The sequence below is a fragment of the Suricata suricatta genome, chromosome 4 (assembly GCF_006229205.1).
Source record: "Suricata suricatta isolate VVHF042 chromosome 4, meerkat_22Aug2017_6uvM2_HiC, whole genome shotgun sequence".
In the NCBI taxonomy this organism is placed as follows: domain Eukaryota; kingdom Metazoa; phylum Chordata; class Mammalia; order Carnivora; family Herpestidae; genus Suricata; species Suricata suricatta.
In genome coordinates, this window is record NC_043703.1 from 136,700,329 (window position 1) to 136,725,496 (window position 25,168).

A 25,168-nucleotide genomic window follows, 5' to 3' on the forward strand; every position below is an offset into this window, starting at 1 on the left:
CTTCATTCACTTTCAGAGGAAAGATCCTAATTTTTTTTTTACACGCTTTTTAGTCTTATTTTCAATGTATAATTCAAGACTCATGAAGTTAAAGAGTTAATGTTTGCTGGTTAATATACTTAGACTTTAAATTTCTCTTAAAGTTACCATGCACACCTATGTACTTAAGGATTTCAAGTCAGCAGTGGGCTGTCCTGAATTCTTGGGGAAAGATCTTCCCACCCGTTTCCGCAAGGCGCCCTTTCCTGTAAAGCAGACCATAAACCATCATACGTATTTCCGTCAGCTCCTTTTTCCGGTGCTGAAACCCTACCTTCAGGGGATGGGAGGAGTATAGTGTGAGGGGTGGGTGATTCCCACAAAACTGGTCATCTGGAAGCTATAAACTTTTGGAGTGTGGTGGCTGCTCTCTGAGCAGAGTAATGGTGAGGGAACTGGTGATGTCAATAGACCCAGAATCCTCCCCCTTAAATTTTTATATGATTTTTAAGTCCTTTGTAATTCTAAGCCCTCGGAGGTTAATGAAGCTAGTCAGGCAAACTGAAGTCTTGAGTTCCTTACAATGTAGGTAGAAGCAAAAAGACTCCTTGATGCAGGACTCAGTCAACTTAACTGAATTTCTGAAAAGACCTGTCAGTTCCTTAATAGCTGTTCTAAAAAATTCTAGAAGGCTCCATCTTCAACATGATCCACTTTAGTTCATTTTACTATGCAAATGTGCTTCTTACTGATGGATAGTCTCTATTGGATCTGTCACTATAAATACTCACCCTCTTGTCTGTACTAAACGATACAGACAGAGGATTAAAGCCAACTTCAGTGTGTGGAGAACCTTCCTGGAATGGGGGAAATGTTCTAGAATACGGTTTGGGAAAAGACTCCCCCAGAACGCCTCGGGCTCCTCTCTGTTCAACAGGAAGAGTGAGTGCAGGCAACCAAGACCTAAATTAAAGCCTCAGGATACTAGAAGTAGAATGGATGCTCAGAGTGAAGGCAGCGAGGAGTGCAAGCAGCCTTCGATGGTTCTGGCCTTCCTTCTAGCCATCAGGACTCCTGGGCTCCTGGCAGTCTGATAACTCAAACACGCTATGCTTGCCTCATGGGTCTTATCTCCCTTTCTGTTTTACTGTGCTGACCTTTGGATTGCTAATTAGGCCTTGAAGTGAGCTGAACTGAAATGCGTATATTCTTCTATTGTAAAGTATCCAGATAAGCATATTTGCAGCAGTAAAATAAAGACCACACCATTCTCACTGTAAACTGGCAACACCTGCCCCCAAACATTCGTTTCGGCCGGTAGGAAAAAAAAAATTCTTCTGCAGCTGGTAACAGCGTGAAGACATAATGCCCGAGGAAATAAAAACCAAACAAGAACATACTGGAAGGAGCTTATCCAACTCGAGACATCCACCGGGGACTCCTCAGAATCAGCAAGGCTTACCTTCGCACACGGGGCAGCACTCGCCGGGCACTTTGACGGGGTTCATGCAGCTCTGGCCGCAGGCTGTCGCCACGCAGTGGGGCTCCCCGTTGATGCACTGGCAGAACGTGCAGTCATCCTCCCGCCACCGGTCTCCGTGCGCGCGGATCTGACCACTGGCGTAGCAGCCGGCAGGGTTGTTAAAAGGATACACTGGATCTAAATAAAAACATGAGCTCAGAGTGAGACGGAGGACATTCTAAAGCTTACCCCTGCCTGCACCTGGAGACATTTTTCCTAGGCGCTGGTCATCAGCGGGTCTTCTCCAGCTGTGATCAGCAGAAGCGAGGCTACATACAGGGTCTCCAGGGGGGACATGCAGAAGCAGCTGTCGTACCGAGTTCATGTCCACCCACCCTGACGCTGCAGACAGGGCAGAGGGTCTGTGGTGTAAAAACCAACAGGCCGGTGTTACCACTACATCGAGTTGCAAAATTTGTGGACAGAGCTGGGGGCTGGTGACTGCAAAATGTAGGTCCATTCTAGACTCTGCCAACGTCTTTTGAGTTGTCAACTTTAATCTTTATTACAGTTCAATTTCACCACGTGTCACATGGAGAAATAATGTCCCCGTCCAACTCAGAGTAAGGCCGGGACTTCTAGGAAGAACTCACCACATGTCACATGGAGAAATAATGTCCCCATCCAACTCAGAGTGAGGCCGGGACTTCTAGGAAGAACTGGAGTCTATCTCAGGGTGCCTGGAGGTTCACGGGGACAACAGTGAGTGAGGAGGACAGCAGGAACTTGCCATGGCCTTGTTCGGGACAGGCTGGCTTAGGCATATGCTAGGGTCGCTGTTTGTGCCCTGGAGGAAAGGCTACGAACTTAGGCCATTTTTCTCCCCATGAGCTGGGTGGCCAAGCAGCAGCTGACGTTGGGGAACAAAGGTAGCCAAGGCTACTGTTAAAAACTACAAAATGTTTTCTGAGGTTATTGACCAGGACAGAAATACTGCATACAAAATCCCCAACTACTATTGTAACGAGAGCAACCAGATAAGCCATTCAATTTTCTTTTTCAGGGACACATAAAATCTGGCTTCAAAAAGCAAGGGCTGCTGAGCGGGGAGGAAAGTCCAGGCACTCTTGAGTTTGGTCCTCTTTAGTCTAAAGAAGTAACGGGGCGTTATGAGAAAGTCAGAATGCCAAAAGTTAAAATAATGCAGTCACAGCTTTAGAAAGTCCGTCTGCCAGAAATGGAAGCAGCCAGGAGACCTGAGCTAGATAAGACTTTATAAATTTCTTCATAAAAAATATTACACTGCATACTTCATTTCTACTCTGAGCTTGGATCTGAATTCCAGGAAGTGAGACATAACCGATCCGTGCCCAGACCACTCATTATGATTATTACACAGAGGTTTCTATCTGTGTTTTTATACCAACTGCTACATAGTTTCAGAGACCATTACAAACTGGGGCCAGCTAGGGAACAAATCGTTTGGGAAGGTTAAAAGTTTTTGATGTGATCTTTTAAAAAAATTAATTCACAAGGACACCTCTAAAAAGTGAACCACCTTTCTCTTATGTTGGCTAAAATAATCGCTACGACAGGAAAAAATTTCCCTGATATAAACAATTGTTCAATGTTAGGAATGCAGTGTGTATACTTTAAACATTTTCAGATCTCCAATATTACGTGGTAAATATAGCTCAGACACTGAACAGGATTGCAGGAAGACAGAAAAAGGGACGGAACGTGGCGTGACATTCTGTCCGTTGTTTTCCTGTGCACAGATAAAGGCAGAGTGGGCTTAGAAGCAAGACGGAGACGTGTGATTCCAGACTGAGGGTCTGTGACCCCGTCAGTCCGGACAAGAAGGCTCATGTCACCTTCCTTTCTGGGGAGCCAGCGTGATGTGGTCACACCAGAGACACAGTCAGGTGTGGGGGTTTCATTCCTAGTTTCGTTATAAACTCAGACAAATGATTCTATCTTTCTGAACTTTAGTTTCCTAAGCCTTCAAATGTGCAGGCCCTAGTGAATGGATGTTCAGAATTATTATTCTAAAACATTTACTATTTACAAATAGCAGAGGTGGGAGAGTAAAGCCTGTTGGAGGAACAGGAAACTATTACTTCTTGGAGGGGTGAGGAATACAGAGCAAGCTGGCCCCCCGAGAGCCTTCTGCCCAGGGCCACACCGGACGCTTGGCTGGGCCTTAGGCTGATGTCACCACCATGCCACACAGCCCCTCTCTCACCAACACACATTTTCAAGGGGCAAAGTCCTGACCCGACCTGCAGGGGTGTGGGTGCGGGAAGCAGGCGGGGCAAGTCCCCCTCTGAGCTGACTGGCTGAGACGCTCAATGACTAGCGCTGGCTTGCTCTAGCTGAACAATCTGAGGGAAGCAGGGGTGAATTCTGACGTCCCCAGATCCTGCTGAGGGACTGCTGGAACCAAGCGGGGGGAACTGGTAGAACTTCGGGGAAATCTCATGTTGACCTGTGTAGACAGGTGGCCCACTTGCTACAGCCAGGGCATGACCTCCGTCCCTCCCTTGGGGAGGTATCTCACACGGCCTACATGGCGTTATCAGAGTCCTGAAAGATGGACAGCGATGTCACGAAAAGGGGACTTCTTCAATATTCCTCTATTTTGGGGTGAGACGGACCTGTGTTCATTTTTATATTAAAACTCGGAGCCACGCGTGTGCTCGTTAATCTCTCACGAGCACCGCTTCGTACCTTCACACACTGGGCAGCACTCCCCTTCGGGCACGTAGTACCTCTCGCAGCTCAGCTCGCCGCACTGGGCAGTGAAGCAGATGGAGACACCCCCCTGGCACCGGCAGAACCGACAGTTGTCCATTCGAAACATATCTCCGTCATTATACTCCACGTCATTGAAGACACAGGCTGGCTTGGTCTCTGAAAGGCGTCCAAGCACACAGGCAAAGTCAGAGTCATTTCTGGGCGGCGCCCTCTTGTTTCTCAGTCAGCCTCTAGAAAACTCTGACAGCAGAGCGTTAGAATTTGATAGAAATTTACCAAACCTGATACGGTTTTTATAACGAAAATAAGGCAATGCAAAATAAGATTAAATTTAAAAAATCGGTTATCGGGGCGCCTGGGTGGCTCAGTCGGTTAAGCGTCCGGCTTCGGCTCAGGTCAGATCTCATGGTTCGTGGGTTCGAGCCCCGCATCGGGCTCTGTGCTGACAGCTAGCTCAGATCCTGGAGCTGTTTCAGATTCTGTGTCTCCCTCTCTCTCTGACCCTCCTCTGCTCATGCTGTCTCTCTCTGTCTCTCAAAAATAAATAAAAAGCCTTAAAAAAAAAAAATTAAAAAAAAAAAGAAGAGATAAAGCTTAAAAAAAAAAATCAGTTATCTTCTTTGCCCCAAGGAACTGAAATTCTCCTTAACAAAAATCTACACTGACTTACCCCAACTCCAAACAAAGCTAAACCATTTGAACATGAAACTCACATATCTGATATGTGCTTTAAACAGATTACATGTGTTTTGTTAAAGAATTCTTTGCCTTAAGTAAATGATCTTGTCTCCACATTAGGCTCTGTTCTGCCTCAAAAACAGTTTCTTTAGGTCTTTTTTGGAGGCGATGTTCTTGTGTTCTTGCACTGTTCACTCCTAAATTATTTCTTCTATCTGGCTTAATAATCCTTAATTTTAATAGTACCTGGACTTTAATGCAACACCATTCCATTTCTTGGAAACAACCTAAGTGTCTATGAACTGATGTTAAGGGAAAACAAAATGTGGTATCATCTATACAATCGAATCCTTCTTGGCCATAAAAAGGTATGAAGTTTTGACATATGCTATAATGTTAATGAACCTTCAGAAACATTACACTAATTAAAGGAAGCCATTTAAAAAAAAACCACATATCATATGATTCTACTGATATGAAATGCCCATAACAGGGACATCTTTGGAGATAAAAATTAGATTAGTTGGTACCTAGGTCTGGGGATGTTGGGGGCAAATAGGGAATGACTGCTAATGACTTGGGAAAATTTTGGGGGGAGGGGATGGATGAGTGTTGTAAAACTGTGATGATTCCTCAACCCCGTGAATATACTAAAAACCCACTGGACGTGTAATGTGGTAAATTGCGTGATGTGTCTCAATGAAGCTGGCAACGTAAAGATATCCCCAAGTTGAAGAGAGCTCTCCTGAGCTGAAGTACCCTGTTTAATAAGGTGGGGAAAGCTGAATTATGATACATGCATGCCTCATGGGCTCCTCGGAGCCAACATCATTTAATATGGCACCTTGCATGTTTGCAGTTTTCAAGAGACTTTGACTGCCTTTTAATTTGCATGTATTTGCACCTGATTTATACTTCAGGACAATGACTTTCTCATTCGAGTTTATCATAGTCCAGGGGAGAAGACAGAGCAAGTGTTAATATCCATTTCTTTGATCAGGAAAATGAAACTTAATGAGATTAGGTGACCCGCCTAGAGTCCCCGGACTGGTGTGAGGCCAGCTATGCCTCTGTTTAGAGGGGCAGCAAAAGTGTATGTCTGGACCGAGTCCCTACTGCTGGCTGGACATATTATTTCTTTTTTCAGAAAATTAAAATTGTGTTACAAAGTATCATCTCATTATAGCTCAGGATTCTTCTATATGCTTTCACCCAACATACTAATCTGAGCGGGGACCAGAAGGAACTGGGCAGACAGACCACAAGTTCCAAAGTGTAGAAGATGGGAGCACGCTTACAAATCAAACTTTCATGCTGCGCAGTGAGGTAAAATACTATACTCTAACAAAATGCGAGCTCCCATTCAGACTGAAGGGAAAAAAGTGTAAACCCATATGAATTACTTGGTTACATTAATCAGCCACGTCTACCATCTGCATGGAGCTACAAATCTTGGTGCGAGATCTGAAGAAAGTGAAGAGGGAAGAGTCTGGTTATGAATAATGCCGCTCCAGATGAACCGGTCTTTCCAGTGGGGTGTCCAGAAGCTCATGCGGGAGAGGACAGGGTTGATGAAGGACTCAACAGTTAGGGTTCACTAGGTAATACACAGAGAAATGGGGTGCCCCAAGATACAGCCTAGAAAACATAATCAGTTCTTTAGGATAAACACCCCACCCCATAATGAAATCCCTAAGAGAAATCGAGAGAGGCTCTTCAGAAAAATACACATAAGAAGGATGGCAGTGATCTCTGAAGAGCAATGACTAAGTATTTCCCCACCTGTAGGGGATAGATGTGAATCTCGGAAGAGGGTGGGGTTTACCACCACCTCTCTTAGGGAACAATTTAAGTGGCTATGGAAATGAAAAATATTGCAAAGAAATAATTTACTATGTAATTTGTGCTTCTCAATGCAGAGATGCATAAAAGTGTCTTAGTGATTGTGTATTTCGTGTCTGCCCAATTAAATTTTATATTTCTTTGTTCTGGAATCTTCGCTTTCCTTTTTAATATAGTCCAGAACTCCCCCCCCCCCTCAAAATCTTACAGTATAGATGGTTAATAACTTTTACTGCCTCCCAATTTACACTGATTGGCAGATGGTGATAGGTAATTTTAGTGAAAGAAAAGACTAAAATGCAGAACTTTTATATCAAATGTGAAAGTGGAAAAAAAGTCCAAATAGATACACTTCTGTTGCTCTTCCTCTTCAACCTCTCATTAGGAAAAGGCTAACATCTTGCCTCTGGTCTCATTTCACTGGGGGTGAGCTGTGTAGGAAGCCCTGTGGGTAGTTTGCAGAAGCCAGGAGAGAGACAACCAAATGTCAGATGGGAAACATCTGAAAATTTCTCCATATGTCAACAGCAAACTGATGGTTCACGGAGATAGGGCACATGGGGTTCTACGTAACAGCAGGGAAAAAACCCTTTCCCACTGGGGGAAGAAGTGTGTGTGCTAGAACACACCCAACACATACATGTCAGGATAAGGGGAAGGAACAACCCTCCCGAGGGACTCCTGAGGGACTGCAGGAGGTGGTGTCACTCTTAAGGAAGAGCAGCTTGAGGAGGACCCAGGGACCCAATGGGTGCTCAGTAAGTGCATAATAGGTGGAATACTTATTTCAAAGTGCAGTATTCCCTGAATTACGATAGGAGTAGATATTGTATCTCTAGAAACATTACTGAGTATTACTGCGATATAGACATTGGGTTCTCAGTAGATGTTTTGTACTCATTTTCAACTAAAAGACTGCAGGTCTGAGTTTTCTGGACCCAAATTTTACACAAAGAGCAAGCCAATTTTGGGTATGGCTGTCCCACCACTGGTCAGTTCTACGTTTTGGTGTCTGATGCTGGAAGAGGCAGTTAACTGGCTATGACACCCAAACCAGGATAATTCTATTTTATTCAGATGTTTGTTCAGATACGCACACGCAACTGATCAGATATCTGAGCAAACTTCCACATTCTATGCTGGAGATTTCAAACCCCAACTCCTCCAAGAATGGGGGTGGGGCGCTAGTGTAAGACAACAGGGTGGATTACAGCAAAATGGAGAACATGTGCTCTTCTAAAAGAAGCAGTGGCCACCACTCAGTTCCCGCCGACTGCAGATAAACCTTCTGTCTGTGGGCCTGAGCAGGCACAGGGCTGCTGCTTGGAGACTTGACATTGCTCCAGCCCTGCTGGGCGGGTCCTTCTTCCAGGTGATGAACTTGAAGACTTCTACGTTTCCATCAAAGGAGCTCGATCATACCACCTGTTCCTTGGGTTCCTAACAGGGCTCTTGCTCAACTAACACCTCGTATGTCCTACTTTTGGCTCTCGTCAGAGAAGGCATCACAAACTGTCTCGATCTGGTTTGCACCTCTCTAGTCCCACCAACAAAACCAAACCAAACCAACCAGAGAATATCTGTGAAGAATGTTCTCTCTGTCTATTCATCCAGGCTAATGTTTTCAAAACTTAGGAGTTTTCAAATTATCTGGGAATATTTTTAATCTTGTGTTTTCACTTTAATATTTAATCTTAACACACACACACACACACACACACACACACACACACACACACGGATTACCTAGATGGCAGCTTAGGACCTGAGTGCTAGCATGCTATATCCATTTCTGCACGCAGGGTTAGTTAACACTCAACCCACTGTCCCCTGAACTGGGGTTCCTAGAGCTATTCCGACATTTTGGGGAGTTTGCAACATCTGGGAGATAATGCACCAGACATCTCGGCTCTACTGTGTGCCAAACTCGTTTCTGAGAATTGCCTTCACTGAGATGCATTTGGATATGTGGCTCTTGCTCCGTGTTGAGAAGAGCTGCCGCAGGAAGCCCGTGTCTATGCTGGTGGTATGAACGTGACTGAGGACATGACTTACAGCATCTGCCAGTGCCTTTTAAATTTCCAGGTGAGAAGAGAGTTGCCCCCTCCAGTATGTTTCCTTCCTCTAAAAGAACTATGAATCTAACTCTATCTCCTTTTCCCCCCCACTTTGATGGCCAGAAAGCTGGGAGCCTTGCCAACGTTTAACCCTGGCAATTACGTAGACAGACACTTACACTCTGAACACCTGTGGGTGCTTTTTGGTTTTCACTTTCAGCATTTACGTACAACTCTACGGATCTCCCTTTTCTCATTAGTATGTTTTTTGTTCTTGCTATGAGGTTGCCTGAAATCCTTTGTGGACAAGCAAAGCATTAGATAAATACAGATAGACCTCTGCCTTTCTGAGTGATGACAATGAGTTTTTGATATGTGATATCCTCTAATAATGGCCTTATGACAACAGTAAGATTTTCCCGGGGTGCTGGTAAAATATGCTGGTAAAATTTCCCGGGTTAAATACAGACTTTGAGATAGAATGTCTTTAAATGTTATTGTGGAAGATGAAGAACCTTCACAGCATTAAGGTTTCTAGCCTCATCTACAACTGAATGACTAATACAGCCATGGAGACACTACAGCAGGACAGTAAACAAAGCAGAGATCACCCAGGTTTGTGGTGGCAGGAAAGCATCACCCCCAGAAACACAGTGAGTGTGCTTTGTCATCTCTGCATTTTCTTGTGGCAGATGGCAGTCCTATTCCTGGACTGAAAGCTCCATAAACAGCGAGGCTATAAACAGGAGCGGGCCCCGAAGATCCATCAGCGGCCGCTGAGGTGGGGGCAGTCATTAGCTGAGTTACACCACACAGGCTGACATGTAAATTTAATGTCCTGATAAGACATGGCCCTCAATGACCACAACCAAGATGCAAGGAAAGAAGAAAGGCACGCCTCTTCCTCACCCAGAGGACACGACAGCAAATGGTAATTTCCAAGGGACAAGTGACTTAAGATTAATGTTCACGGAGGGCAGTAAAAGATGAAGGGTCCCCACAAAGGAACCCCTCCCTGGGCTGGGATTTCACAGCCACCTCTAGAGGGAACTAGTATGCCCCGAACCTGCTCACTCACTCTCCCAGGAGAGCCTGGACGCTAACAACCCACAGACACAAGGACGGACACTCTGCCCCCTGCAGGCTCAGGCTAGAGGAGGAGAGACAGACAGGAGAGCCCTTGCCGAGTGAGGAGTTCCAGAAGGAAGCACATCTGAGATTCTAGGAGTCAGGGGTGAGGAGCGACTATTTGTGCCAATGGTAGAGGAGTTAAATACGCACAAAATGTGCTCTACCATACGCAGCGGTACCAGAGAAAAGGCTTGGTGGCTTGCTGGTGTTTAACACACATGACTAGAGGTGAAGAGAAGCATGGAGAAGAGCCTGCTCTCTGCAGCCAGAGCTTTTTCTACACCTGTGCATGGACTCGTGGTCTCTGAGCTGGGAAATCCATCCATCTCCCCCTCCCCACCCCCATGGAATGTCCAGAACCGGATCTGGGGCTGGGAACGGAGGGTGGGCACACCAAATAAAGACAACTAATTGCAAGTGCTTCACACGGAAAACCTCATTTACGTGACTTTCATTCACTGCACTTGACAGATGTGGAAACTGAGGCCCAGGGAGACCAAGCGATGCCCAAAGTCAAACCGAGGTCGTGTAGCTCCAGTCCATGTTTTCTCACCCATGAAGCCTGACTCCCAGTGTCTCCTCAAAGCAAAACAAACAGAAAAACAGGTGGCCACTGGACTGAAAACAACAGGACGCAAGGAAACGGGACTCAGTTTTAAAACCACCTTTTCTTGTGGGGAAGGGCAGGTTTGAGCGAGGGCAGAACTTCTTCTGAACTCTCATTTCTTAGAGGCAACAGTTACTGTGGTGGGGCAGGTGGGGTGGTCTCTGCACATGCGATTTCTTGCTGTTTGTCCAAATGTGCCTTCATTCGCCCCGTGTCTAGGTATTGATTAAATAGTGCTTTCACTTGCTTGACTTCTATTCTTTGTTTTCCTTCTGAAAACTCTGAGGGAAGGGCACATCTTTGGTTCTCCTCCCTTTCTAGCATCTAAATTCAATAAACACCATGTTACCAAACACCAAGCCCTGTCCTGAAAGGTGAAAGGGAGAGGCGGATGCTATTTGAAGGAATCTTGTGACTGAAGAATCCTTTTTCCGGGCCACAAGGCTCGAGCCAAAGCCGGGCCAATACGAATGACCCAGCACCGGTCAAAGATGTGCTTGCTCCATGGGAGACACTGGACTAGAGCAGCGATGCCTTTTCCGTGCCCAGCTGTGGTCGCCTTAATGTGGCGTCAGTTCCACAGACCAGCTCCTGACAGCAGTGGTGGTGTGATCACGGCTTCTGCGAGCCTTTGCTGGAGATCGGCACGTTTCTGCACTACTGAAACACAGCCCGATGTGACAGCTACAGACCCTCTGTGTTTCCGTGTCCCAAATTCTCTTTCTGATGGACGGAGTGACTCCCTGTGCCACACGGCGGGGTCCCCAGGGGGCCTTCCTCCTGAGTGCGTTACTTCCAGTCCCTGAGTGCGTGCCCCACCTTACACGGGGCAGGAGCGGCCGGCCGGCCGGAACCCTCCCTCCTCCTGCACCCCCACGTACCATTAACACATTCAAAGACATCACAGCACTTTCCGGGTGTCCCATCTCCACGAGAGACTATGCGAGGGGTGGATCCCACCTCACACACGGGGAAACCACATAAGCCAGAGAGACACTCGCATCTGAAACCAAAGAAAAAGGGAAGGAAAACCCCATGAATAAACAACAACATAGAAGTCGGGAGACCACAAACAAAGCAGCAGTGGCTGTGGCAAACGACACTGTCCTGCTTCTCTGGGGTCACTGGGGAATGGGGAGTGGGTGCTCACATAATATGCATTCCAAATAACAGGCTCATCTCCTTAAAAAACACCCGCGTTCTTAACTTTAACCATTGTGACAGAAATACTCCTAAAACGCATCACGTCATTTCTTACTTAACCAGACCAGCATAACAAGCATTTCCCTGATGACGCAGGGCCGTGTTTATGGGTGTATGTGATGGAGTTACTCCATAAATCAGCGATGCTCGCTCTGGCCAACGCGGAAGGGGGGCTCCCGTGTTGGGGGGCTCCCGTGTTAAACGGCCCCGTGTTATCGGTTTGTGGCTGTCGACCTTTAGGTGTTTTTTCAGAGATCTTTCTGACCCTTCTTTCAGTCATTAAGTTTGTAGCTTTTGAGTCTCTTTTTGGCCGTATGATTAGATCTTGGAGCACACTCGTTAGCCATATTCATTTCTAATTACGTATAATACAGGAAACACGCTGATGGAAGACTGAGGAGCTCCTTACAAAGGGCATAGCTTGAGTAAGTGGACTCTGTGACAGTTACTTGAAAGCTGAAAGTCTTAACTTTGGGGATCTTCTAAGCTACTACATGCCCATTGATCTCTACACGCATGAATGAGATGTTCATTGAACTTCGAGCTCGCTCCGCTGGCTCTCACCCCTACTTAAGTTCAACTCTGCTGTGAAACCTGCCTAAACGTAGAAAAGTAAGAGGTGGGTATATGTATGATGTGAGCACAAGAGGAGGAAAAAAATGTCCACTGCCCACCAATGAACTAGGCAGGGAATGAGAAGCTCAGGGCAGTGGGGTGTTAGGATGCAAATGGAATAAACAGAGGGAGCAGCTAGCTTCCAGCTCTACCCCCTCCCCCCCAGAGCTCCCTTGGGGATGGAAGGAGGGTCAGAGGGCAGAGAGAATGACTAAGGGAGTTTCCAGGTTGACAGGAGTAAAAGGAAGACATCCAGAAAGAGACATCCTCGCAGGAAGTATGTGGGTATTTGTGTACTGTGCAGGTCAGGATCAGGGGAGGGGAACATTCCCAGCCAGGAAGAGTGATTAACACACTCAGTAATTTCGGTTTTGTTTCCCCCTACCTTCTTACTTAAGTGATTGTTTTGTTCTCCTATTGTTCTTTGGACCTCTAGCGAATTACAGTATGCTCGTAGTCCTCAATAATCGGGCCCAGAGGTCTAGCTACATTTATAGTCAACTGCAGAACTAAAAGGGAAACCAATGTAAATTAAAATTTGCACTGAAGACCATTAAAGCCACTGGAAAGGTGTGAACACCCCTCTGGAGGCGGGCCCTTTCAGGTTTCTTCCACATGGGGCCATGGTTCTATCAGGGGACCTGGGAGAAGAGGGGGTTAGGTAATTAAGGTTTCGCTGCAATGGAATCTCTCTTTCATGGTTTAAGATAAACGTCTGCCTGTTCTGTGAGGGCGGATCTGTATTTCTACCGGGCAGTCACCTTCCAGGGCTGAACTGCAAAGGTTATTATTGCATTCTCTTTCATTGTTGTGTGCCTGTTACTACGGTTGTAAGCAGATAACATATCCCTGCGATACTACAGTGATGACGTATTATTTCCATTTCTGCTCCATCCCCTGTACAAGTTCAACCCTTCGGCCTCCACAGATCAGTGGGGCGAGGGCGCCTCGAGGCCACACCCTGGTTCTGGTATTTGCATGTGATGACAATGGCAGCATATCCTACAGGAATAACTGACTGACCTTTTCTTCCACGTCTTCTGGGATCCACGCTCTTGCCTATGATGTGTTCCGGGGAATCATTCTACCTCAAACACCAGAGAGCATATGATGAACCGGAAAATACCTCTTCAGATATCCGTCAGGCACCTTTACTAAACCCTCAGGTCCCATGCTCTCTGCCAGGCCGTCAGAAACCCCACCAAGCTGAGAACCATAATGGAGTCTGCCCTCCGGCTTCTTTTTTCCCCTGTTACATCTGACCTGTTTCTCAACATTTAGATCTCTGTCACTTTTGTAGTGATTCAGAGGTTGTCTGCAGTATGTTACAGAAGGTCTGAAACTGCGCACAACCGTCTAGTAACCCACTTACCAAAGAAAACCCCTGATGGTGAATTTTTGCTTCTAAACCCAGAGGGAGTATATGTTCAAGTTCCAAGGATTCAGGTGCCCTGGTTTTGGCTGGCTGGCCTGCTCCCAGCTCCTTTCCCCTTCTGGACTAGCCTCGTGGCAAACCCTCCCCCACTCTAGCTATCTTTTGACTTCACAGGCTTCCATTGAACCTAAAATTAGCAGGTGTTAAAGACCTTAATAAAGACGGAACCAGAAAAGGTGAAAACCTGGACTCACATCAGATATCTATCCAGCAACTATTAGGTTGAAACTTTAGGAAAACTGTCATTTCTTTGTAAGTCAAAACTAGTCAGATGGCCATCTCATATAGTTCAACATAATACAAGACAGAGGGGCCACCTTTTGACAGACGTGTTTACACTCACTCTCCCAGGTAACAAAGGGGGCGCTCATCAGGACCCTTCCCTGCCAAGGAAACTTAGTAGGTCTACAAATTATGTAAGCCGAGTGTAGTTTTTAAAAATTCTTTAATAAGATCGCGATTCTCTGGTTTACCTACAGTAGCGGTAGGTAGAGTTCCCTTTAACAGATGGGAATAGTGAGGCACACAGCCTAAACAAATGACCTGAGATTCAAGAAGGCTTCCCATCCTGCACTTTTCCACAAGAGACTAGGTTCCTTTCTGGTGAACCGTGAAAAGGAAACGTTGAATTACTAAATGACTGAAGGATGCAAACTATTGTTTTGTCCTTGCCCCCTTTTCTTTTCCTTTTTATTCTTTTTCTGTCTCTTCTCCCCCATCTTCCTCCTACCCTTTACACCAATGCCTGGATAAAGAGTAAGCAAGAAAATGGAGAAAACGTGTGGATTAGCGGTAGAGGAAACAGACAGAACCAGCTGCTCATGACACCAAGGTCAGCACTCACCCTTCACTTCTAAAACCCCCTCTCTCCCAATTTCCAGGTTCTCACCTGGCCTCCTTCACCTGACTGACTCCTCCCAACCCACACCACAGCCTCGTTCCTGCCCTTCCAGCGACCAAGTCGTCAGATGCCCCTCACTTAACCGACAAGCTGCTCAGCCTTTCATTCATTCAACACTGTCGAGTCCACGGGCCTTTCCTCCAAATCTCCCCTGTGGTCCTTCTCTTCATTTTCCTTCCTCTCTGGTCACTCCTCGATTCTCCACACCAGCCCTCATGCCGCTGCCTCTGCACCGCTCACCCCTGCTCTCTCCGGAATATTCCTCACCCAGTTGTCTGTCCATGTACTATCTGTCCTCCTGGGCCAACCTCAAATGACAGCTTCTCTTGGAGCCACCAGATGCCATTCGTCCCTTAAGGCTCCTCTCGCTCTGTTTTGTGGGGACTTGAGTACAAATCTTACCACAAGCTCTCCTTGCATCCACTGTGCACAGTCGCTAAATAAATCCTTCTCAAATGCAACAAAACCGGAAATGAATAAAAGAGGGATAATAGTAACTAAAAACAGAACTACAAAAGAGACAGTGAAAAGCATGACACAGAGATTTCTACACTCAAAAAGGCTGCGTCAGGCAGAGCTGCTGGCAGGACACCTACTGCAGAAACGCTAAGGGTTTTTTTTTTTTAATAAGTAAATAAAATAATGGCTTTATTGAGATACAATTAGCATATCATAAATGTCACCCCCTTTACAGTGCAATTTGGTGGTTTTATGTTCACAGGGTTGTGCAACCACCACTGCCTAATTTTAGAACATTTTCATCACCTCGAAAAGAAACCCTGTACTCGCATTTCCTCCCCCCGCCCCCTACATCCACTCATCTGTGCCCTGTCTCTGTGGGTCTGCCTATTCCGGACGGTTCACATAAATAGAATCACACTGTATGGGCTAAGGGCCTTTTAACTTCAAACAAGAAGCAACCTGCCTGTGCAATTTGCTGGAAAAATCAAGCCTCTAATGTTATCCTTGGTATTAAGATAATGATCAATCAAGGCACCACATTAATAAGTTTTTGCATAATGTAATCACAGCTGCAGCCAGGTGGGTCGCTTAGGCTGTCTTTTTTCTCCTGAGCAGGTAATGGATTCAGTACCATGATGAACAGCACCCAGAAATCATCTAACCCCTAGAGGGCACTCCCCTCCTTAGGAGGCCCAGGCGGGCTGGCTGTGCTGGCTGAAGGGCCAAGGGGACTGACGCTTTCCCTCCGCATCCTTTGCTTCCCGGACTACACAGTCCCAGGCGGGCGAGGGGCCTGGCACAGCTCACAGAATGCTTGCAAGTCTAGCCTCTCCTTCTCTTTATTCTAGCTTCCACATGCTACTGCTGCCTCCTCACGCTGCACGGGGGCATCAAGGGCCGGCTGCCATTCGCCGCTCCGCCCGCCCGACCCTTCTCGCTCAGGGCTCTCTACCGCCAGACCACCCTACAAGGCCTCCTCTGATCCAAAAGCAATGTATTCTTTAACTAGAATTTAAAGAAAAACCTGTAACTTTTTTTTTTAAAGCAACCAGGATTAATTTTCTCTCCTCTGACCTTCCACAATACACACGAGTGTTGAATTCTTGGCTTTGTACATACTTATCCTATGAAATCAAAATCTTACTGCCTGTCCTGTGAATTCCCCAAGTGCAGGAGCATGTCTTATAAACGAAAAAAATGAAGGATAAAGCCATCAAAGGAATAATCAGGAACAAACATTTTATTCATGGCTAATAAATGAGGTAAAACCATGCATTAGTTTGCACAGTTTTTACGTACATAAATTTTAGACTGAGAGCTAATAGGTACAGCACTTTTCAAAACTAACGTGTGGAGGGAAACACTACGGAATTCAGCAGCTATGGCTTAACTTGCACCTTCAAATTGGAAAAAGCCAAGTACAACTAGTATCACTTTAGTAAGAATGACGATTTGCAGCACTTGCTGTCAATTGTTTACAAAAGCTCCTTCCTGCCTGAACACAGTGGCTCAGGAGAGACACACGGGGTGAAGGCAGAACCGTATGGACAATGTGGTACCATCAGCACCAGAGATTGTGTGAGCGCAGCACGCCACTCTGGGCATGGCATTCTCGTCCGCAGAAGGAGATGGTTGGTCCATACTGAGCTTTCTTCTAACTATAAAATTGCATGCTTCTATTATTGCCATTCCCATCACTGCAACAGTCTGACCTGGGTCATTCCTTCCTCCGCTTCTCCTGGCCTCCACCGGGTCCGGGAGCACTTCCCAGCCCTGCTCCTCTCCCTCCTCCCCCAACCCCTTCTCTGGTTCGGCACTCCACCTTCAGGCCCCGCTCAAGATGGGCCTTCTCTCCAAAGCTTTCTTGGGTGATTTTTTTTTCTTTTACGGCTTCATAACTTAGTTCAAGAATCGACACTTCGCTTCACCGGATGACTGGAGATACTGTCAAGGACACCAAACTACAGGGGTGCAGAAGAGGCCTGCCTCTCCCACAGCCATGCAGCAAAGCACAGGCGTACCCTGTGGGGGGCGCCACGCAATGTTATTCTAACATTCCCCTACAATAAACTCAGAGGAGGAAATATGGAAGCAGCAGACTCCTCACCTTCCCCAAGTGGAGGAAAACAACTCCGTGAGGCCCTCTGCAAACAGTACCTCCCGATACTGGATTCCCTCCACACCTCACTGAGCGCTCGGGCCCTTCAAAGGGCGAGAATCATGGTCTACAAATAAAAAGCAACTACTATTTATAGGTGGGAGGGAGCTCTCTCTTTAGTTAGGAAACCAGAAGATACGTAGGAATCAAAGGACCAAAGCCTTGCTGGTACTCCCAGGATTCCACTCAGCGCATTAGCGAAACACGCATCAGGAATGGAAACTCTGACACATAAACCAGAGCTCTATTCTGTAAAAAGTAGCTTCAGGTTTAATTAAATTTGATGCACTATCTTTGTAGTGATTATATTTCTTACCTCTTTCCAGAAATGCAGAAGTTATAAAAAAGAGAAAGAGAGAGAGATACTGCAAATAAAACATCCCAAAATAAACGCGTTTCCTTCCCGAGGGCCCAGCTACCCCCATGGAGAATGGCGCCCTTTCCCAGGGAAGTTTCCTAGGGTCACAATCCTCGAGTCTCGCCAGGAGAGATTTACTCTTCACCTGGGAACAAAGCCGCAGCCACCCTTTCTCACGCGAGTCCCACGTGATCTCCTTGCCCGGCCAGCCCCGGGCAGTTACCACGCGTGTTAGCGGCCAGCCCAGGCTCGGCTCGGAGGGTCCAGGGCCCACTCCTCTCCAGCACCGCAAACTGTACCTTCCCCCGCACTGGGCTGTCAGAGACGACGGTAAAACCACTCTGCGTGGTTGCTGTTTGTTTCGTTCTTTTTCTGCGGGGAGCAAAGGGTCTGCTCCCATATAGAGAAGATCAAAATTGAGGGCAGTGAGGTAAAAATATTCCTTTGCATTTCTAATATTAGCAGTAATAAAAAAGGCCACCATAAGGCTTAAAAAAGCAGTCACTGTAGCCCCTCTCTTCTGCCATTCTCAAGGGGCAGATGATGACGGCTCCTTCTCAGCAAACTTATCTTAGGGTGCGAAGTTGAAAAGAAGAGGTATGTATTGTGGGAAAATGGAATTTCCAAGCCCACGTGGCTCCTCTGAGACTGATAAAGCTACGTTCTAGAACGATGCTCCACGGAAGCAGGTGGGCTGAGGAGGCAGCGGCGCCTCACGCACATCACCACCGCGGCGTGACGGCTGAAGAGGCGAGCTGGAGGCGCTCCCGAGGGACTCGGTCCTGGCAGCAGAGGAGCCAGAGGCACCGCTGGAAGGGGTCCCCGGGGCCTGGGCCCCTGCTGGAACACCAGAGCTGGGATCTGGCAGGCATCCTGAACCACACTCGGTGTGGCCCAACAGTCTCAAAACGACCAAGTCGAGGAATGGCAGCCTCCTGCCTTCATGTCCTGAGGTCTGGGGGAAAGATGAGGGCATCTGATTTCGCAGTGGGCATGATCCTGGCCTCAGAGAGCCAAGGGGCAGGAGTGAGAGATGCACGGAGAACCAGCGAGCAAGAGTGAGAAGGAGGGGAAACTGGCACGGTGCACTCTGGGAGGGAGGAGGACTGGTCTGGATGTGGAGGGTAACATACAGTATTCCCATTTCAGAGCGGGAGTCACCGACTGCCTTAGCAATGGAGGCTGCGGAACACGGAATCAGCTTACGTAGGAACATGCAATTACTTCGCGACTGTTTGCTGAGTGAGTGCAAGCAGGAGGCGCTCGGCTGGCTGGGGCTGGGGACACACAGCGTTCTGGCTCTCAGCTTAGGGGTTTAGTTTAGGAAGGATGGGGTACATGACCCCACAGGAGAACACAGTGGGGTGTGAACCATTCTATTTCCTCTCTGGAGCACGTGAAGAACATCAAAGACCTTGGGACTAAGCTATTTGAAAACCTGAGTGGCCTGGGCTCTGAACGTTCCTTCAGGCCCCAGAGCCTCCTGGGGCCAGAGCTGGTGCTGACACAGCGTGCGTCTTTAAGCACGCGTCCACTTGGACCCATCTGGGCTGTCAATTCCCAGACCTCTCATCCTTGTCATCAGTGCAAAGTGCCAGACCCTCTGGCTGCCTGGCCTGCAGGGAGAGTGCATCCTCACAGGGCAGCGCTCTGCTTCCCCGGCGACTCCTTCCACACCAACCTCTCCCTTGCAGACACACTCTCTCCGCATCTGAACGTCACCACAACACGTACCATTCAAATCTGTCCTGGCACTTACCCGGCTCACCCCGAAAGGCTACTTCCTCACAACCGCCGTTAGTGAGACGGCGATTTCCCCCACACTCACTCACTCACCTGGGCCGCGAGGGAGGTCAGCGTCCTCCACATCGTCGCTTTCCTCCCTCACGCAAGCCCTCCCTCTCTGTGGCTCTGTCTCCTATCCATTTCCTAAGAGGGGTCAGAGAATGCACTTGGACATCAGGACAGGCTTGGGCTTGAGTTCAGGCCACTCAGGAACTATATGACCTTGGGCAAGTTACATCATCTCTCTTAGCCTCCCCTGAGCCATATGTAAGATGGGGATGATTCAAGTTGCTCATCTCTCCTAGGACTGCTCTGTGAATTAACTGGACTGATGTATGAAAAGCAACTCAGGATAGTATCTGGAATGCAGAAGCACCCACCCACTGTTTGCTATGTAGTAATTTGGAAGGTCTCTGTGTCTATGTGGATGAACACCACCCTGACCTCACCTGGTCTTTGGAATCTGGGGACCCTTGCTGCCCCTTGCACTTTAGCCACTTGCTTCTGAGGCCACAGGTTTCTAAAATCCTGAAGCCAAACACCTTAATCACTGTCATGACTGCTCACCCCCCATTCCCCCATGCCCACGCTCCCACCACCTGATTCCTTCAGCCTTTCTGAGACAACTGAGCCTCGGAGATCTTTCCCTCTCCTCTTCAGCCTGGGCCTTGTCCTGATTGAACCTCTCTAACAATACAGCCCCAAACCCACAGCCTTTCACCTGAGCCCTCATCTTCACCATGCCTCTACACTTCTTGTCCCTTTAACCTCCATCCACACCTGGTCTGACACCAACCCCAAGTTAGCTAGACCCAGAAAGGCCAAAGCCAAAGGTCTTCAGGAGTCAGGCAAGAGTACTGAAAGAGCAGAGGGATACTGGAGACAACTCAGGAAAGTCTGTTCACTATTCATCCCATGATGAAACGTACAATGTTGCTACGCCTTCCAATTGCTCAAAAGAAGCTGCCTTTTTACATGAAGCATCCCAGTTTTAAAATGTTAATAATTCATTTAAAGAGGGGGCGGGGAACGGAAGCAAAGAAAACAGGTCTTGGGGTGAAATTCAGCCCCAAGGCTGCCAAGTCAAACCGTAATATCAACCAACTGCCTCCCCGTTCTGTGCTGATACTCCAGCCGCCAACGGCTGTGGGGACGAGTGCCCTCCTGGCAGCCGCTGTCCCACATCTCGAACACTGAAGTCCCCTGTGCCTGACAGTCAGTCCTCCACTCACTCCGAGAATTCCTTCATCCATGAGGCCTTCTCCGATGGGAGGCGCAAAGGAAAAACAGCTGACGTGGGGCGTGTGCGTGCGTGAAGGGAGGTTGTGAGCGGGCATAGACTGCGGAGTGTCTACTGGGCATGCAGGAATGGGGGTAGAGGCTAGGACACTCCGGGAAGAGGGAAGAACTTACTCAAACTTGCAGAGGCAACAAAGAATATGCTGTATTTAAGGCTGGAGCAAATGGTTCAGCCCACCGGGGGCACGCTATGTGTTGGGTGGGGTGTGGGGTGCTTTACTGTAGAAGTACCTTCAGGGGATGTGGTTGGGGAGGAAGCCCGGGCTGGGTAAGAAGGGGGCCTGCGTGCCATTCTAAGAAGCATCTTTAATGAAAGCAATAGGAAAGTAATAAAACATCCTAAACAAGTGATGTAGTCTTGAAAAGGGGTGGTTATCTGGGGGTGGGGGTGAGAATCAATATTGTCATGAATTCCAGTTTTCTCAAATCATAAAGACAGATGGGATTTGTGATAATGTTTTAAACTACACGACACATTAGAAGTTTAAAAATCAATGACCACAACAGTCTAGAATGCCCTTTCCTCTTTCTCCAGCTGCTGAACTCTGACTCATTCTTAAAGACTCAGCTCAAAAATCAAATCCAACATTTTTCCAAACCAGAACTAGTAGTCAGTCCTTTGCTCTGAGGTTTTTTTTTGTACGCTCCAACTTCTAAAGCACGTAGCACTTTAAACTGTAATGATTTATACGTGTTTGCCTTTAGACTGTAAGCTCCTTAACATCACAGTCTACGTCTTATTCCCACCAGGTAGCACGGCATGCGTGCAGCATTTGGTAAACACTCAAATATTCGTTCCCTAAATAGATCAAAAAAACACCACGGGGTTTCAATGTGAGGACTTGCCACAGATCAACTATCTGTAAACTTCATTAAAAGCACTTATGGAGTATTTATTTGCCTGTACTCTGCACTAATGACAGAGAGGGACATGTTAAGGTGCCCTTGCCCTCCAAAGTACACCATCTGATGTCTCAAGAAGTGTCATTAAGGGTCTTCAGGAATCCATGACTGAGCCACGGTAATCTAAGTGCTCAATCGTAGATCACAAGAGCCACAACATACAACTTCTTTCCTTTTCAAAAAAAAAAAAAAAAAAAAAAAAAAAAAAAAAAAAGGCCAGGTCAGGAAAGGGCAATTTAAGATGCACCTGTCCATGAGACACATTCACAGATGAACTGAACATCAAGTTCAAGAGACACAAGTTGTCCTCACCTTTACCTCAACTGCGGTTAAGCAGCCAAATGTCTGTCTACTGGGCAAATATAATCCTGAACTCTCTGCAAACTGTCATCTCTACAACAATGAGGAGCCCTATCACTTACATCCAACTTACAGGTGCAAATGAACAGTAAATAACAGCCCATGAGATCTGGGGTTGCTGTTGGCATTTCCAGAAGAAGCAGGATTTTAACATTTAGATTTGCTTATTGGTTACGTGAATGTCACAAAACATTTTTGCAAAACTGTCTGGAGCTGTTCTCTTTGCCTATGTCAGGATGAGGATACTATGAAATGTGGGTGGGTGGGGAAATCCTGCAAAGTTCAGTATCATCAGGCAGCAGAGCCTGCTTCCCAACTTCACGCAAAGTCTTAGGGAATTCAGTTGAGTTCCTTACTTTTGGTGAGAATCAGAGGGCCAGGAATCTCAGGGTCTGGTAATGGCCACTCAGACCAAACTGTAAGCCACCTGACGAGAGCCTTGAACTTGGTTTCAAAACTTCAACAAATGTAAAGTAAGACTAGATACACTTTCCTGGTGAGACACGAAGGGTGTAAAGCACTAGTAGAGGAAGAGCAGGGAGGACACATCTGAAGTGAATTATTGACAAATTAAACTCTCTACCAGGGAGATAGTTCATCTCCATGGATAAGGGCTTTACTTCTAGGAAAGCATATTTGCTTCAATCTGGGGATAAGTCCAAAAATAACATGGAATTCCTAAAATTATTTTGTTTTAAAAACATCAGAGTTTAATATAGACTCTGGCTTTTTTAGTTATGAGTTGACTTGCTCTTTTGGGCCAAAAATTACTGTGACAGAGGGCAACAGAAGAGCTGTTCTTTTCTTAGTTGAGAAAGGACTTCAAATGTATTTCCAAAGTTTTTTTTGGGACGTGTTTAAAAACAGAGAGAATGCTACCATGATAGAGTGTCAAGAGCCAGGAATGTTTTAAATCTGCATTATGCTAATGCATATTTTACATATTGTATAATTTAATTTTATTTATTCCCAAAAAGCAGCTGGATAAATTATCCAAATTAAAGAGAACATCCCAAAAGTGAACTGAGAGAAATCTGTCCTAACAGACTAATCCTACCCAAAAAACACAAAACAAAACCAAAGTTATTAAGTGTCATCTTCTTTGAGACAATGTCTTAGGAACAGATGGATATGATAATTAAGTACAAGGCTCTTAATGTGATGAAGTCCTTTTGAAAATGCCTTTGTGAGGGCAATTTCCACTGGCTAGCTCGAGCAGGCGTGATACAAGCAATTTAATTACCGAACACAATGTTAAAAGCACATGCATCTGCAACAGATACTTGATCATCTAAAGAACTTAATGTCTCAGTGCTTCCTGAGCCTGGAGAACCAGGAGCCTGTCTGTCCCAACCACTCTCAGGCAGTTCCTGGCTTTGACATAGGCGGCTGGCTGGGCTAACATGTTCGGTGTTGAGTCTTGCCCTCTGTGTTCCTGGCCTTGTCTAATCCTCCTGCCCCTCACCTCCCCCACTGCTGACCCTGCTCCTCAAGACTTCAACCAGCAGAATCATACACTGAGGCTCTGGAATTGGCTGAGCAGTTCTAGAGAGTTCAATAGCCCAAGTGTAAGTACTTTAGCAGATAACTCCTGATACTCCAAACCTATTACTAAGAAATGGACAGAGGAATAAGAAAATCACTGAGTTCCCAGGGAGAGGGGAGCTGTATGATCCCAAGATTTAAAACAGCAGGCAAATGGGAAGGGCTCTGAAAAAATCATGATCAGTTTTTGTTTGTGTGTGCTTTTTGAAGTCCCTGATTTCTAAGTTTGGATTTAAAGCTGGCAAATTACTTTATAGCTTTTTCTTAAGTTCAGTTTCTATTATTTGGTAGAAAGCCAGTCTATTAATCAATTCATTTTTTATAAATTCTTTTCTTTTTAATGTTTATTTGCAAGAGAAAGAGAGAGAGAGAGAGAGAGAGAGAGAGAAAGAGAGAGATTCCTAAGAGAGGAATCCCAAGCAGGCTCCATGCTCAGCGAGAAGCCCAACAAGGGGCTCGATCTCACAAACCATGAGATCATGACCTGAGCTGAAAGCAAGAGTCAGACACTTGAACAACAGAGCCACCCAGCTGCCCTTGATTGATTCTTGAGGGCAGATCACTCTGTGTTCCCTTCTTACTACATTCCCAAAGTCTGCAACCTTCTTGGAACTGCGTTCCTCCAACCTGGGCCCTGTCTTATTCATCACCAGGCCCCACACCAAACCAAGCCCAGTGTTGTCTGCCTTCCATGAAGTCCTCAATGGGTCTTTGACATCTCACTGACATTTTCAAGGCTGCCTCTTTTTACTGTGTTTTTGTGGTTCAATTAGTTTTTATTTAACTCAAGTGCTTCTGAAGGGAAGGGACAACCTGCCCAAAATTCCATTCGGATGGACCCCTGGTGGAGTCAGTATCAGAAGAAGAAAGCGCCTTCTCTCAAGATCTACATCTCTTCCTAAGAAACATGGACTGGCAGTTTCCTATTTCCATAATACAAGGTAGCACCGACAAGACGAATTTTCGTGAGAGCAGAAAGAAACCAGAACTGAGGAAGGGTAGGAAGTAAGCAACCTAGATTCTCAACCTGAAGCAGCTGAATCCAAACACCCAGATGCTGCAGTGAAAAGAAAACAATGTATGACTTTTGTTCTGTCACGGGCTGTGTATCCGATGTACCCTTCAGATACAATGGGGTTGGCATCCTTCCTTTTATCTTACTTCCCATCCTGGAACGGCAGTGTTTCAAGCTGTTATGATATGACAGAGTATGAGCAGGGAAATTGTCTTCTGAGGTCAAGGTCTTATAAGAGAGAAATAAAACTGAGGATCAAAGAAAAGGGAACTTAATTCAGGAGATCGTTTTCTATTTAAAGGGTCACAGAGAGAAATGGTCTGCTCATCAAGTCAGGAAGAGAGAAGCCAAATGCTCTTTCACTGATATAATGTTGTGTGTGGATTTGTCTGAGTGCATATCTGCATTAGAAAATTACAGAACAACGCAGGAAATATAAGCAGGAGCTGAACAAAGAGTGGCAGAGAGGACAAAGAGCAAACCTCAGGGAAAGTGAGGCAGCAACAGCGGGGGACAAATGAGTGAAAGCATGGGTCCAGGAGCCAGGGAGCAGCCAGACACAGGGTGTGTGGTTCACGCTGCTCGGTGTGCAACACACACCACATCCCCCCCTTCC

The 25,168-nt window shown here is 46.6% G+C and overlaps 1 protein-coding gene across 1 annotated transcript in view; it reads right to left on the bottom strand.

The window, feature by feature from the left end:
* The window catches only part of CRIM1 (cysteine rich transmembrane BMP regulator 1), a 186,356-nt gene that overhangs the window by 65,852 nt on the left and 95,336 nt on the right, over window positions 1-25,168 (bottom strand). Inside the window, exons 5-7 of the mRNA XM_029937961.1 lie at window positions 11,395-11,516; window positions 4,172-4,354; window positions 1,442-1,639 (exon numbers count right to left, since the gene is read on the bottom strand). Of these exons, the coding sequence (XP_029793821.1) occupies window positions 1,442-1,639; window positions 4,172-4,354; window positions 11,395-11,516 (503 nt within the window). The remainder of the gene's footprint in view (window positions 1-1,441; window positions 1,640-4,171; window positions 4,355-11,394; window positions 11,517-25,168) is intronic.